General features: G+C 57.4%; 1 protein-coding gene across 1 annotated transcript; it reads left to right on the plus strand.

Moving 5' to 3' along the window:
- Positions 1-10,263: 10,263 nt before the first annotated feature.
- Positions 10,264-14,850, plus strand: IGFBP1 (insulin like growth factor binding protein 1). The gene is made up of 4 exons (XM_066354113.1): positions 10,264-10,759; positions 12,007-12,161; positions 13,304-13,432; positions 14,184-14,850. The coding sequence occupies exons 1-4, from the start codon at positions 10,402-10,404 to the stop codon at positions 14,304-14,306; spliced, it is 765 nt and encodes a 254-aa protein (XP_066210210.1). The 5' UTR covers positions 10,264-10,401; the 3' UTR covers positions 14,307-14,850.
- Positions 14,851-14,882: the final 32 nt, after the last annotated feature.

Here is a 14,882-nt window from a genome sequence, read left to right on the forward strand (position 1 = left end):
TACTTGGGGCGGAAGGATTTTGTCACCCGCTCTCTCCTTTCTCTGTACATTGAAGAGAGATCTGAGGTGCTATCCCAACCCTTTGAGTCCCCTGGATCCTGGGGCCCCAGGGTTCAGAAGGCAGGGACCTCCATCATGGCCCTGTCCAGTCAGTATGGGCCGCTCAGCCCCACTGTGCCCAGTCCCAGCGGCAAGGGGCCTCCTTACGCGCTGCCGGGGTTCCCCAGGACAAGGCCCTCTGACTACAAGTCATCGGAGGCCGAAGGGCGAGGGCACAGGAGGCCTTTGAAAGAGGGGCCCCATTTCAGGAAGCTCAGGCGGTGACCATCCCGGCCTCTGCTGTCCCGGGACGGGGCGTCATCTCTAAGAGCCCATTAGTAACAGTGAGCAGAGCCAGGAGAGGCATGCTGATTCCACAAGTTAGGGCTCGTCCCAGAGCAGGAATACTCTGCAGCCAGTAGTCTGTGTGTGTGCCCACATGTATGCACATGTGCACGTGTGCACACCCATGTGTGCACGTGCCTGTAGATGCACACCTATAGACAAGATGTCCGTAATATGTGGAACAGAAAAAGGCTGCACAACTGATGGTCTAGTGTGATGTCATTTCAATAACTGCACATACACTACAGAGACATATACATATCCCAGGTACACACACATCCCAGGTGCACGCACGTCCCAGATGTACACACATCCCAGGTGCACACACATCCCAGGAACACACACGTCCCAGATGTACACACATCCCAGGTGCGCGCACGTCCCAGATGTACACACATCCCAGGTGCACACACGTCCCAGGAACACACACATCCCAGATGTACACACGTCCCAGATGTACACACGTCCCAGATGTACACACGTCCCAGGTGCACACACGTCCCAGGTGCACACACGTCCCAGGAACACACACATCCCAGGTGCACACATGTCCCAGGAACACACACATCCAGGTGCACACACGTCCCAGATGTACACACGTCCCAGGTGCACACACGTCCCAGGTGCACACACATCCCAGATGCACACACATCTGCTACTTGGGGCGGAAGGATTTTGTCACCCGCTCTCTCCTTTCTCTGTACATTGAAGAGAGATCTGAGGTGCTATCCCAACCCTTTGAGTCCCCTGGATCCTGGGGCCCCAGGGTTCAGAAGGCAGGTGCACACACATCTCAGATGCACACACGTCCCAGGTGCACACACGTCCCAGATGCACACATACACACACATCCCAGGTGCACACACGTCCCAGATGCACACATACACACACATCCCAGGTGCACACACGTCCCAGATGCACACATACACACACATCCCAGGTGCACACACATCCCTGATGTACACATGTCCCAGGAACACACACATCCCAGATGTACACACGTCCCAGGAACACACACATCCCAGGAACACACACATCCCAGATGTACACACGTCCCAGGAACACACACATCCCAGGAACACACACATCCCAGATGTACACACACATCCCAGGTGCACACACATCCCAGGTGCGCACACATCCCAGATGTACACACGTCCCAGATGCACACATACACACACATCCCAGGTGCACACACGTCCCTGATGTACACATGTCCCAGATGCACACATACACACACATCCCAGGTGCACACACATCCAGAAAGAGACCAGGAGGAAGATGGCAGTGTTGGCACTATCTAGATGGCAAGGTGATGGGCAAACTTGATTCATCTGAAAAGAAAACATTTTCTAAAAAGAATGTGTCATTAGTAAGGAATAATAATAAAGTGATTAAGCTCACCCAGTACCGTCCATCTTTTCCAGATGGGGAAACCCTGGACCATGGAGGGACAGTTTGTCCAGACTCCCAGAGCCTGGCAGGTGGGACTGTCTGGACAGCATCCCAGTGTCCTGTTTTCTCACTGTCCCGGGCCACCTCCCCCCCCAGGGTCCCCTGACCTCCCGGCCTGTAGGCTCAGTGCTTTGAGGACAGTGAAGGCTCTTTGGTTTGTGTTTGTGAATGGAAACATTGTGAAACCCACAGTGTGTGTCTACAGTCACATTCGTTTGGCATGGTGTCACTTGTCCCCAGTGCCCCTCCCCACCGCACCAGGCAGCCCACTGGGGAGAAGGCAGGGGCTGGGGTGCAGGACCCTGTGGTGGGGGCTCCAGGCTCCTCCTGTGGCAGGAACGGGGACCCCCACTCCACTGAGCATTTAGGGAAGAATTATACTGATTCTCTTAATCTTCCAGGACATAGAAGTGGGGGAAAATAATCCCTAACCCCGTTCTATGAGGCCAGCATCACCCTAATACCAAAACCAAATGAAGACATTACAGGAATGAAAAACCAGACTCACATCTCTTATGGACATAGATGCAAAAACCCTCCACAAAGTATTAGTCAATCAAACCTACCAGCAATGCATGAACAGAACTATATGCCACAGTCAAGTGGGATTTACCCCAGGTGTACAAGGGTGGTTCAACAGTCAAAAGTCAATCCATGTAATCAATTATATCAACAGGCTAAAGAAATACCACATAAGTATTGTGATAGATGCAGAAAAAGCATTGGAAAGATCTTAGCATCCATTCATGATCAAAACCCTCAGGGAAAAAACTAGAAATCTAGCTGACGCTCCTCAGGAACTTGATAGAGAACATCTACAGGAACCCTGCAGCAAAATCGTACTTCATGGTGAGGGTTAAGTATGTAGTCTGTGAGTGTTGTTTTCCCACTAAGATCAGGAACAAGGCGAGGATGAGCCCTGTCACAATCACTTTTCAACATTGCACTGCAAGTCCAAACAAAAGCAGTGTGAAAAATTAAAAAAAAAAAAGGCCTGACCTGTGGTGGCGCAGTGGATAAAGCGTCGACCTGGAAATGCTGAGGTTGCCTGTTCGAAACCCTGGGCTTGCCTGGTCAAGGCACATATGGGAGTTGATGCTTCCAGCTCCTCCCCCCCCTCTCTCTGTCTCTCTCTCCTCTCTCTCCCTCTCTGTCTCTCTCCTCTCTAAAAATGAATAAATAAAATTAAAAAAAACAAAACAGTACGACAATCTATCGGGAAGAAAGAATGAAACCCATTTATTTGCAGATGACCCGACAGTCTACGTAAAAAGTTTGGAAGATTAAAAAATCAAAAAACAAAAACCAAACAAAGAAAGCCCTACTGGAACTAAGTTATTGTAGCCACGTTGCAGGATACCACAGACACACATCTGACTGTTACCTAAAGTGTTAAAAACAACAACAACAAAACTCTTAAAACAAAAAACAAAACAAAAACCACGCAAGAGGACTGATTGATGGCCAGAGGCCTTCACAGAAACACCCCCAAAGGAGAGAGACAGATGGCAAAGACGCACCTGAGAAGCTGTCTCTCATGTCATGTGCCGTCGGGGCAGGGCGAGTGAAAACAGAGACGGGTGAACAAGCCTAGAGGTGGCCCAGCCCAGCCCCGACCCCTGTCGCTGACTCTGCAGCTGGGGGAAGCCAAGGGGACTCTCGGGCATCGTGGTGGCTGCGCCCCCTGAGAGGCGCTCTGTGAGGTGGGGGAGACACCCCCTGAAGGACTGGAGACTTCAGTGCAGGAGGCTGTTCCCCCCACTTTCTGGGCCGGGTCCTTGCCCTTTGCCCAGGTCAGGGAATAGTGGACGCTACAGCTGAATACACCTGCAGAATGAATGGGGGTGGGCAGGGGTCCCGCTGCCCCAGGGCACGTCTGGTGGGGCTCGGAGAGGGGACCTGGTGTCTGGGGGCACTGATGGGGCCTGTGGACACACGGAGGATCTGGGCTGTGCTGACAGGACACTTTGGTTCGCCGCGGGGGTAGGCGTGCCTTCGGTTTGGAGAGCTCGGGCACCAGGCCGCAGGCCGGCCTTGGCACTAATAAACATCGTTCCCCGTCAGTCCAGGAGCACAGACAAACATGTTGTTGTTTTTTTCCCCCCAGATTAAAAACAACTTCCCTTGGAGGGTCCCCTGGGTGGCGGCGTGAGCTCCCTTTGAAAGCTTGGCTTTGCCCTTGACCCCTGCATTGTTTTTGCAGAGCCCGGATTGCCCAACCAGCCGCCGCTGGTGAGTAAGCGCAGGCGGTGCGGAGGCAGAGCTGGAAACAGTGAGTGACGGAAGGTTCCGCGCGGTTTCATCACCCAGAGAGCACCCCCGCCTCCCCCCCCGGCCTCGGCGGAGACTTGTGGGGGCAGCGCGCATGCGTCAGGGCTGACCGTGCCGGGACAGCACTCACCCATCTGACAGGCAGGGACCCCGAGGCCCCGGACCTGGGTGTCACTAACCTATCTCACAGGCAGGGACCCTGAGGCCCCGGACCTGGGCGTCACTAACCCATCTCACAGGCAGGGACCCCGAGGCCCCGGACCTGGGCGTCACTAACCTATCTCACAGGCAGGGACACCAAAGCCCGGGACCTGGGCGTCACTAACCCATCTCACAGGCAGGGACACCGAGGCCCGGGACCTGGGCGTCACTAACCCATCTCACAGGCAGGGACCCCGAGGCCCCGGACCTGGGCGTCACTAACCCATCTCACAGGCAGGGACACCGAGGCCCGGGACCTGGGCGTCACTAACCCATCTCACAGGCAGGGACCCCGAGGCCCCGGACCTGGGTGTCACTAACCCATCTCACAGGCAGGGACACCAAAGCCCGGGACCTGGGCGTCACTAACCCATCTCACAGGCAGGGACCCTGAGGCCCCGGACCTGGGCGTCACTAACCCATCTCACAGGCAGGGACCCCGAGGCCCCGGACCTGGGTGTCACTAACCCATTTCACAGGCAGGGACCCCGAGGCCCCGGACCTGGGCGTCACTAACCCATCTCACAGGCAGGGACACCGAGGCCCGGGACCTGGGCATCACTAACCCATCTCACAGGCAGGGACACTGAGGCCCGGGACCTGGGCGTCACTAACCCATCTCACAGGCAGGGACACCGAGGCCCGGGACCTGGGCGTCACTAACCCATCTCACAGGCAGGGACCCCGAGGCCCGGGACCTGGGCGTCACTAACCCATCTCACAGGCAGGGACACCAAAGCCCGGGACCTGGGCGTCGGGGTGCCAGCATGGGTGGTCTCGCTAAGGGCCGTGGTGCCGGTTCCGGTGCTACTGGGAGGGCGTGACTTCTGAGACTGGCCCCTCAGCCGCAGCGGGAGGCCCCCGGCCCCACGGACCCCACGGGCCCCACCACCGGGAAAGGCATGTTGTAAAGTGATTGGCAAACACTGAATGAGGCCCGTTCATGTTGTGCACCCCCCACCCCCACCCGAGTGATGCACCCCGCTCTGCTTTTCTGAGATGAACGGGGTTTCCTTCCTCTGCAGGCAGAGACTTCATGGGGGGCATGTACTCACCTCTGCAGCTCCCGGGTAGTGCAGCCGATATCAGTCCGTAAGTGGCAGTCACTGAAAACTCCCCCGTGTGCCTCCAGCCACCTCGCAGCCCTGCCCTCTGTGCGCCCCGGCTGCCCCTGAGCTCCCAGGCACTCTGGCCCCCACCCACCTCAGCTGCCTGCAGGCGTGGAGTCAGGAACAGCTGGTGTGTGCAGCCCTGTCTCCTGAGCGGGGCCCTGGGCAGGGTCCCCTGGCAATGGTGGTGCGGCAGCTTGCTGTCCACACGTGGCCCCGTGCTCCCACCACCCTGCTCTCTGCCCCTGTGTCCAGGGGGCCTGGCTCTCGGTGTCCAGTGGTCGGGTGCCCACCAGTGTCCCGGGCATGCTGCTGGGCAGGGGCCACTGTGAGCCCGCCCAGCCTAGTGGGAGACACAGGTTCACGTTGCCCTTCAGTGTGACCGCAACCCAGCCTGTCACAGGCTCCCGGAGCGCAGCGGGGACCCCTCAGTCTACCCGAGAGCCACCAGGAAGGCTTCTCAGAGGAGAGGACATCGGGTGGGTCCTGAGGGGCGAGGGGCAGAGGGGAGCGCTGGGGGCCCCCGAAGGCGTGAGGACGTGGCCAAGTCTCAGAAAGGCACTCGAGGGGCCACGGCTGTGCGGGCGGCTCCGTGGTCCTGGCTCCTCTGAGATGCTCCATCTGTCCCTCTGCCCCAGTGCAGCTGCGTCCCGACTCCCGCTGGTCCTGGCCGCAGGGGGCCCACCCCATCTGCATCCCCACCCTCCGTCCCTTCCTCATGGCATTGACCGCAAACTGTCTTCACGTGTTGAACTATTTGTTGATTGTTTTTCTTCCTCCAGATCTTGGCGGGCAGGGTGAACTCTTGTGTGCCGCTGACCCTTGGCTCTGTGCCGTGTCTGGATGGCGGTCAGTGCCTGGCCCGACGGTCACCGGAACGCAGGGTCTCCTAACTGGTCTCTGGCCTGTTGCCTGGACATTTGTCCAGGCCTCCCTCCTGACCACTGATGCTCAGCCCAGCCTGTGCCCTTCCAGTACTGACTGGCTGCCTACACGCAATGGACCCTTTTCCTCTGGTCAATCCCTGAACCCACCACCCTCTGCCCAGCTTTCCCTGTGGCCGCCTGCCCACCCAGGCTGCACCCCATCAGAGACCTGCCTCGGCCGTACCTTCTCTGGGCAGCGCCAGGCATGGCTGGGTGCCTGGTTCCTGCTGGTCCCTGCCATGCCCTGGGCTGTCCACGGAAACCTAACCCCAGGGCCAGCTTATACTTAGCCCCGAGCAGAGCATATTCCTGTGACACTGTGCTGTGACCAGCCCGGGCATGGCTGGACCGCCCTTCCCTCACGCCTAGCTTTCTACTTGCCACGCTGAGGGGACAGCTTGCTCCCTGGGATGTGAAGGAAGGGCGCAGACAGGGCCCAGGGGGCCGGAGGGGACGGCAGACGTGGGTGACTGACAGACAGGGTGGTGGGAATTCGAGCGTGAGGAACAAGGAGGAGGAAGTCTCGGAGGAGCGACTCTTTTTCTGAGACGGGGAGAGGACATGAAGGAGTCCACAGGGCGAGGATTGGGGGAGAGGGAAGCTGGAGCTTCAGGGCAGGGGTCCCCAAACTACGGCCCGCAGGCCGCATGCGGCCCCCTGAGGCCATCTATCCGGCCCTCGCCGCGCTTCCGGAAGGGGCACCTCTTTCACGGGTGGTCAGTGAGAGCAGCACAGGATGCAGATGCATCCTGAGCTCCTGGAGGACTGTCTGTGGCTCTGCCGCAAAGCGCAGCATCGCTCACGCACGGCACCACTTCCAGTGACGCGGGATGCACGCGTCACGGCTCCGGAAGAGCGTCATGTCCCTGGTGACGGCTACAGTGACAAGTATGGAACCAGACATTGACCATCTCATTAGACAAAGGCAGGCCCATAGTTCCCATGGAAATACTGGTCAGTTTGTTGATTTAAATTTACTTCTTCTTTATTTTAAATATTATATTTGTTCCCGTTTATTTTTTTACTTTAAAATAAGATGTGTGCAGTGTGCATAGGAATTTGTTTATAGTTGTGTGTTTTTTTTATAGTCCGGCCCTCCAACGGTCTGAGGGACAGTGAACTGGCCCCCTGTGTAAAAAAGTCTGGGGACCCCTGCTCCAGGGTGTGCCGCCCTGCACTGTGGGGTCCCACAGAGAGCGCCCCTCCCCCTGCTCAGACCCTGGGGTGAGTTGGGCCGGGCTCAGGACGATCCCAGAAATGACCACGAGCACAGCCACCTCACTGTGACTCAGCCTGCTACAGGGAGGGCCACGCACCTTGCAGGACAGACAGGTGGCCCCCAGGCCCCCAGGGAAGGTCCTCTCTTGGCATGTGGGGTCAGGGAAGGGGGCAGCGGGGTTGGGTTTGGTGGCCGTTTGTTTTGCTGCTGGATGAGGCAAGCAGTGGAGACATTGGGAAATCGACACCCCCCCCCCCCACCACCACCACGGGAGTTTCCACTACGTGTCAGACGAGCCAGACCTCGGGGAGGGAGGGTGCAGCCTCCCGGGCAGGAGCACAAGTGGGTGACCGTGGCTGGGCACGAGCAGGTGACCCTCTTTCATTGACATGAAGAAAACATTTCTGGGGACACCCTGATTCTGCGTGGAGCACACGCTCTTCCGGAAGTGAAGTCGGGTGGCAGCCAACATCGGCATCGGTGCCGACCCGGTCAGAAGCATTGGTCCACTCCTAAACTGACACTGAACTTTGCTCTCGAAAAATAATGACGAACATGACCCGAAACTTGCAGCTGTCATCCGTTTTACCACTGATTTTGATCGCTGTTGAGGAGACGCCGTGACCTTCCATGGATGCGTCCAAGACCCGGGGCGCCGTGGCCGGAAAAGGAGTTAGTTAGCACGTTAATTTTAATTGGATTATTCTTGAGTAAGTGCCTGACGATACAGAATGCAGTTTTACCGGATAATATAAACCCAGGAGGATTAAACCCAGGAAGCCCCATCTCTCTCCCAGTCTCCTAATTTTGCACCCCCTCCCTCTAAGGTACTGATACCAGAGGTTCGATCCACTGAGATTGACGGTGACCAGTCTATTCCTAGCATGTATGATAAATATATATACACAGACGACGGCACATTCTGTACCTTCTCATTTTTACTTCACTTGGAAATTTCACTGAACTTGCATTACTTTCCCCAATTCCGGAGCCTCTTCTCCCTCAGTAAATACACAGCAGCCTCGTTTCAGGGACCAGGTGCCAGCGAAAGCACCTGCAGCTCCCGGGGACGGTGGGGCCATCCGTTCTTGCAAGGGAAGAGACTATCCGAGAAACAAGAATTCTCACTAAAGAGAAGGCCTCGGTGTCCGATGCCTAATAAACATTTGGCCCGAGTCAGAAAGTCAGAGGCGGCCTGGGGTCTGGGAGTCGCCCTGCACCTTGGCCCTCTCCGTCCCTGGGCCCCCAAACTCTCTTCAGTTTGGAGGTGCAATTAACAAATCAGTCGGTGGCCTGGGTGGGCCTGGGGAGGCCTCGCTCTGGGATGGACTGTCTGTCTGTTCCTCCCTCCCTCCCTCCCTCCTGGGAACGGCTGTGAGACTGGAGTTCCCTGGGCTGGGGACTGTGATAGGGACGTCAGTATTGTGTATAGAGAGTTAAGACATAAAGAGGAACTTTAAACTTGCTTTGAGTAGCTGCTTAGAGTAGAAAATCCCCAATAGTCTGTACAAGGAAGTTAAGCGTTGACCGGAGCTTGCCTGTGGCCGTAGCTTGGAGTAGAAATTTTTTACAAGCCCAATGAGTTAGATATCTTGACTTAAATCTTGCCTACAGAATCAGGATGTAGTTTTATGCTTTTAGCCTTGCAGCACTTACAGGAAGAACTGTAGTCAGCTTTAGAACAAAAATGCTTTCTACCGAAATGTTGAGAATGTTGGTGCGTACACATTGTAACAGCTATGACTTCGTGGTTTATTCCCTTAAATCAAGGGTCCCCAAACTTTTTACACAGGGGGCCAGTTCACTGTCCCTCAGACCGTTGGAGGGCCGGACTATAAAAAAAAACAACTAGGAACAAATCCCTATGCACACTGCACATATCTTATTTTAAAGTAAAAAAACAAAACGGGAACAAATACAATATTTAAAATAAAGAACAAGTAAATTTAAATCAACAAACTGACCAATATTTTAATGGGAACTATGCTCCTCTCACTGACCACCAATGAAAGAGGTGCCCCTTCCAGAAGTGCGGCGGGGGCCGGATAAATGGCCTCAGGGGGCCACATGCAGCCCGCGGGCCGTAGTTTGGGGACCCCTGCCTTAAATACTGCTCTCTCCCTAGGCTCGGGGCTGTTAGCTGTTTCTCAGCTAGCAGTTGCCAGCCGGCTAATAAAGGCTTTTAAAATTTATAATCAATTTGGGCTCTGATCAGTAGTTAACTCGCGTTCGGTCCCTAACAGGGACCTCCTTCCTGCAGAAGGAAGGTGCTGCTGGGCTTGCCCCCTGGGACGCAGCCAGGCCAGCGGACTCCTTGGTCCTAAGTGGTCCTCCCTCCTCTCTCTGGGCCTTGGTTTCCCCACTTGAAACAGCTGTGTGTGTGCGCACGCTGACCTCCCCTGGCTGACCTCTAGGGCTCTCCCCAGCTGAGCAGGGTTCCTTCAGAACAGAGCCAGCAAGCCCTCCTCCACCTGGCCCTGCCCTCCTGGTTACCACTGCACTTTGGCTCCAAGTGGGAACCCCATCACAACAGGACAAAACACTTTACCCTCCTTCCACCCACGCTTTGCGCAGGGCCTTGAGCACACGAGCAAAACAAACTTATTTTGAACACTGCCGGTGAGCGCACACGTCTGCCAATCATTAACCTCCGGCGACCGGTGACCCGGCCCCCCGAGCCCTTCATAAGGCGCGCAGCGCCCAGCCAGCAGCCACAGCTCAGCGAGCACCGGCAGCCGCCACCGCCCAGCGAGCCACCAGCAGCGAGCACCGGTCCTTGCGCGCCACCACCCAACGAGCCCCGAGCGCCGGCTCCTGTCTGCTACTCCTGCCGACGATGCTGGCGGTTTCCACTGCCCCCACCTGGCCGCTCCTCCTCCTGCTGGCCGTCCAGCTCGGCGCAGCCGCCGGCGCTCCCCAGCTGTGGCAATGCGCGCCCTGCTCCGCGGAGACGGTCGCGCTCTGCCCGCCTGTGCCCGCCTCCTGCCCGGAGATCTCCACCTCTGCCCGCTGCGGCTGCTGCCCGATGTGCGCCCTGCAGCTGGGCGCTGCCTGCGGAATGTCCACTGCGCGCTGCGCCCGCGGACTCACCTGTCAAGCGCTTCCTGGGGAGTCCCGGCCCCTGCAAGCCCTCCTCCGCGGCCAGGGCACCTGCAGGCCTGAGTCAGACGTCGCGCTCAGCGACGAGGCCACAGGTACGGCCATCCCTCCACCTGGTCCCCTCCCCTGGGATGGATGAGCAAGCCTGTGGCGGACAGGGTCCACCAAAGCCTAGAGCCAGTGCGGGGCACACCTGCCCAGTCCCAGAGCTTGGGGCCAAAGCCTGCAAGAGCCTGAGCACTGCATGGCCCTGTGGGGGGTGCCCCAAGGCAGGGAGGAGAAATGAGGAGAGAGCCCAGAACAGCTGCAGCCCACGAGATAGGTACACACCCACCGGTGAGGGTGGAGGGTGGGCGGGAGTGTCACTCACGGGCCCCTGGCTGTCCTCTCTGGGGGGCCTGGGAAGCCGGAGGCCTGGAGCCTGGGGTGGGAACCCTCCCTGCGCCCCCTCTTTCTGCGCCCCCTCTCCCTGCGCCCCCTCTCCCTGCAGTGTTTGGAGTGTCTCCTGTGGAGACAGTCTGTGCTTCCCAGTTGTTTACAGAACATAATGTGAGAGTTTAGGCTGAAAACTTAGCCTCGTGCAAGCCACAGACAACAGTGTTTGATGTGCCCGTGCCTTCCTAGCACCTGACAGCCCGGCTCTTCCCTGGATTCAGCGAGGAATTATTTGTAGTGGGAAAAGGAGGACCTGCCCCCTCTTTCCACCCACTCCCTACCTCCCAGCTCTCCCACTGGAGTCTGTGGGAGGGCCCGGCCCTCCTCGAAGGGGACAAGGGGCTTCACCGCTGGTTCTCTGTCCCCAGAGTTAATGAAATACGGTCTCCCTGGTCCTTAAAGGCGAGGGTCCCCCAGGGATCCCTCAGGAGGAAGAGGGAGGTTCTGTCAGGCACCCTTTCCAAACCTGTGGGCGATCGGCAAGATTTCTGCTGGTCCTCCCACCACGGCTGGGGGTGGCGGAGAAGGCCGCCCTGTCTGTGGGAAGGCTGAGCCCCTGAGGGGGAAGGGGACGACTGTGACGTAGACCCACTCCTGAGTGACCCCAGCACCAGCTCCCATGGAGTCGCTAGAACGCTCCCTGTGTGTGTGTGTGTGTGTGTGTGTGGGCAGGGGAAGCTGAGGCTGGGGGCTCAGGGACTGGACCACCATAACCGGTGGCTTCTCCGGGGCTCTCCCCAGCCTGGCAAAGGTGCAGGGTCTCCCTCTCCCACTGCTGGGGAAGTGGAGTCGCTGGGCACCCTCTCCAGACCCCCAGCTCGGACCTTCCCAGAAGCCGTCGGGGGAAGGGAAGGTGCAGGTGCAGGTGCATCAGGAGGCTCACCCGGCCCTGGCGTTCCATTTTCAGATGCCCAGGAACCCATGACATCAGGGAACATGTCCCCCAAGAGCGAGGAGGTGACCCAGGGGCAGTCCGGCGAGGACCTGCCCCTCCTCTGGAACGCCATCAGCAACTACGAGAGCATCAAGGCACTGGACCTCTCCGACATCAAGAACAGGAAGGTGAGACCCGCTGGGCCCCGCGGGCGCGTGGGGTTCCCCCCCTGGCGCTGAGCCCTGGGCACAGACACGCCCCCAAAGCCCAGCCGATATGCCTCAGCGGAGTTCTGCCAAGCTTTTGAGACAAGGACGTAAACTTTCAGCAGGATTTCCTGTGGATAAAAAGAGAGGGCAGTTCCTGCTGTGCAGCTTAGATATGTTACTTCACCTCTCTGGGCTCATCCCTAACTAAGAGCAGCAGAGAGGACCCTGTCTGAAGGGCACCGAGTTGACTATCCTGAGGGACTTCACAGAGCCCTCCCCCGCGGCGTCTCCCGCACCTTTAAAAATCGTCGTCGTTTCAGACGTGTAACGTGAAATTTAGCGTTTGCACCGTTTTAAAGCACAAAGTGCTGTGGCAGCGAGGCCTGTGTTCTGCAGCCATCACCACCGTCCATCTGCAGAACTTGATCTTCCTCGAACCCGAATCGGCCCCCCCCCCCCCCCCGCCCCAATCCGTGACCCCCCCCCCAGCCTCTCCGGCGCCGTCCATTTTTAATTCTACCACTTGAGGGCGACAAAGAACCGAAGTTGGGGCAGCTGGGGCCGCGGTGTAGGGAGGGGACACAGAGCACTGGTTTCCCCATCTGCACACCCGGGACCAGGCGGGGACCCAGCTGTGCTCTAGACGCCTCGGAATTTCACCCGACACGCTCGTTCTTGCTCAGATCACCCGGACGAACGCCTTCGTCCTCCCCCGACAGGGCTCACACCTTGTCGAGGGGACAGCCAAGTCTTTCATGGCTGTAGAAATCTCGGTGGCTAAATCCAACCCTTCAGAGAGGGAGCCGTCCTCTCGTCCACCGGGTGTCTGTCTGGACCACTCTGGCCCACGGGGTCGGGAGGAGGAGGGCGCGAGGGTGAAGGGACGCTCTCGGCCCCCCTCCCCGGGGGTGTTTGGTGCAAAGGTCATAGGCCCTGACCTGCATCTCTAACACCACGGGACAGAGCCACGTGGCCCTCCTGCCCACGGGCAAGAGGTGGAGGCCCAGAGAAAGTCCTGTCCGGGCCTCCCCCGAGGCCGCACATCACCTCTTCCGTCTGTCACCAGGGCTGGGAATTCAGTTTTGCTCATTATTCATCCCAACATCCAATGGCTGTTTCAGGGTCCTTGCCAGCGGGAACTGTACGAGGTGCTGGAGAGACTAGCCAGGGAGCAGGAGACAGCGGGGGACGGCCCTTACAAGTTCTACCTGCCCAACTGCCACAAGAATGGGTTCTATCACCACAAACAGGTACCTGTCCCCCCTGCTCCCCCCTGCCCCCCCAGACGGCTTCTGCTTCCCTCCAACATGAAGTGAAAGCCCCACCGCCCGGCCTGTGAAGGAAGGTCTGGCCTCCTGGCTCTAGGAGCGGACAGCCCGGGACAGACACCACGCTCAGGAGGGGGCCCTGGGCTGAGCGTCCTCACAGCCCCTCCCTCTCTAGAGACAAGTCGGGTCTCACGACAGGACCGGACAAAACAGGCCTGCCAAGGAGGTTTAGTGTCCGTGTGAACATCCCTCACTGCTGTTCTCCCCACAGAGGGGGCAGGAGCTCTGTCATTAGACACAGTAGCACTTTCTGGACTCGCTGTAATTAGACACAGTAGCATTTTCTGGTGATAAAGGAGATAGAAACAAACCAGACTCAGTCTCAGGAGCGGGTGAGGGCTCCGTGGATCCCGGGCTCTGTGGATATTAGGGAGGAAACAGAGGACAGGGGCTGTTCCTGCCAAGGTGGGACTTCGTGGCGGAAGCAGTGAGGCCCTGACGCAGACAGCCGTGCACACAGCGTGCCGCGCTGCACACGCGTAGAATCCTTAGCTCACTGGACACTTGACCTTAGTCTCAACTTATGAGGAGACCCAGGCAGGGGGCGGGTTTGCCGTCGCCCGCGGTCACAGCTAGTGACGGGGACCCGTGGTCTGAGCTCCTGGCCAGCCGGCCGCGTGCTCTCTGCGTGGTGCTGGGCAAGCCGCTCTGACCCTGCCTCTGGTCTTTGCAGTGCGAGACATCCCTGGACGGAGAGCTGGGGCTCTGCTGGTGCGTGAACCCCTTGACCGGGCTGAAGATCTCGGGGTCCCCGGAGGCCCGAGGGGACCTCAACTGCCATCGGAGTTTTCTGTGAGAACAGAAGCAGCACGACTGATTCCTTCAATGAAATATTTAAGTACATAGTGTATTTATATCCCAGAACACACTCACTTATCTATATGTATATGTATTTATATAGAGGAACCACTTTATACTCCATGTGTCCTACTTGCTACCTGAAGCCGTTGTTTATTTATTCACTTGTTTTCTATACAGTAACTTGTGCTATAATAACATATATCATGAGACACTTCTCGCCACGTTGTATCTAAATACTTGTGTTTTAGTTCTTCAAAGGTCTGTGCTTCTGTTTGTAAAGAGCTTGGGAAAGCCCTGCCCTAGGAAATGCAAAATCAAATGTGTCGCCGTGATTTTTTTAAATTTTTTTCAAGCGACTCGATGACTTTACACCAAAAGGATCCATGAGCCGTGTGGTTGGTATAAATTTGCAGGGAAAGTTGAGGGTTGATTGTGTCATCACAGCCAGATGTGGCGATGTTGCTACATGTGAAGACATGCTTTGGATACCTTGTCAAACACGCTTGCACGGTGCAAAAAAATAAACACCCTACTTGGCACATTGTTACTGCTGTGGACAGTTTGTGTACCC

Source organism: Saccopteryx leptura, chromosome 12 (genome assembly GCF_036850995.1).
Source record: "Saccopteryx leptura isolate mSacLep1 chromosome 12, mSacLep1_pri_phased_curated, whole genome shotgun sequence".
Lineage (NCBI taxonomy): Eukaryota > Metazoa > Chordata > Mammalia > Chiroptera > Emballonuridae > Saccopteryx > Saccopteryx leptura.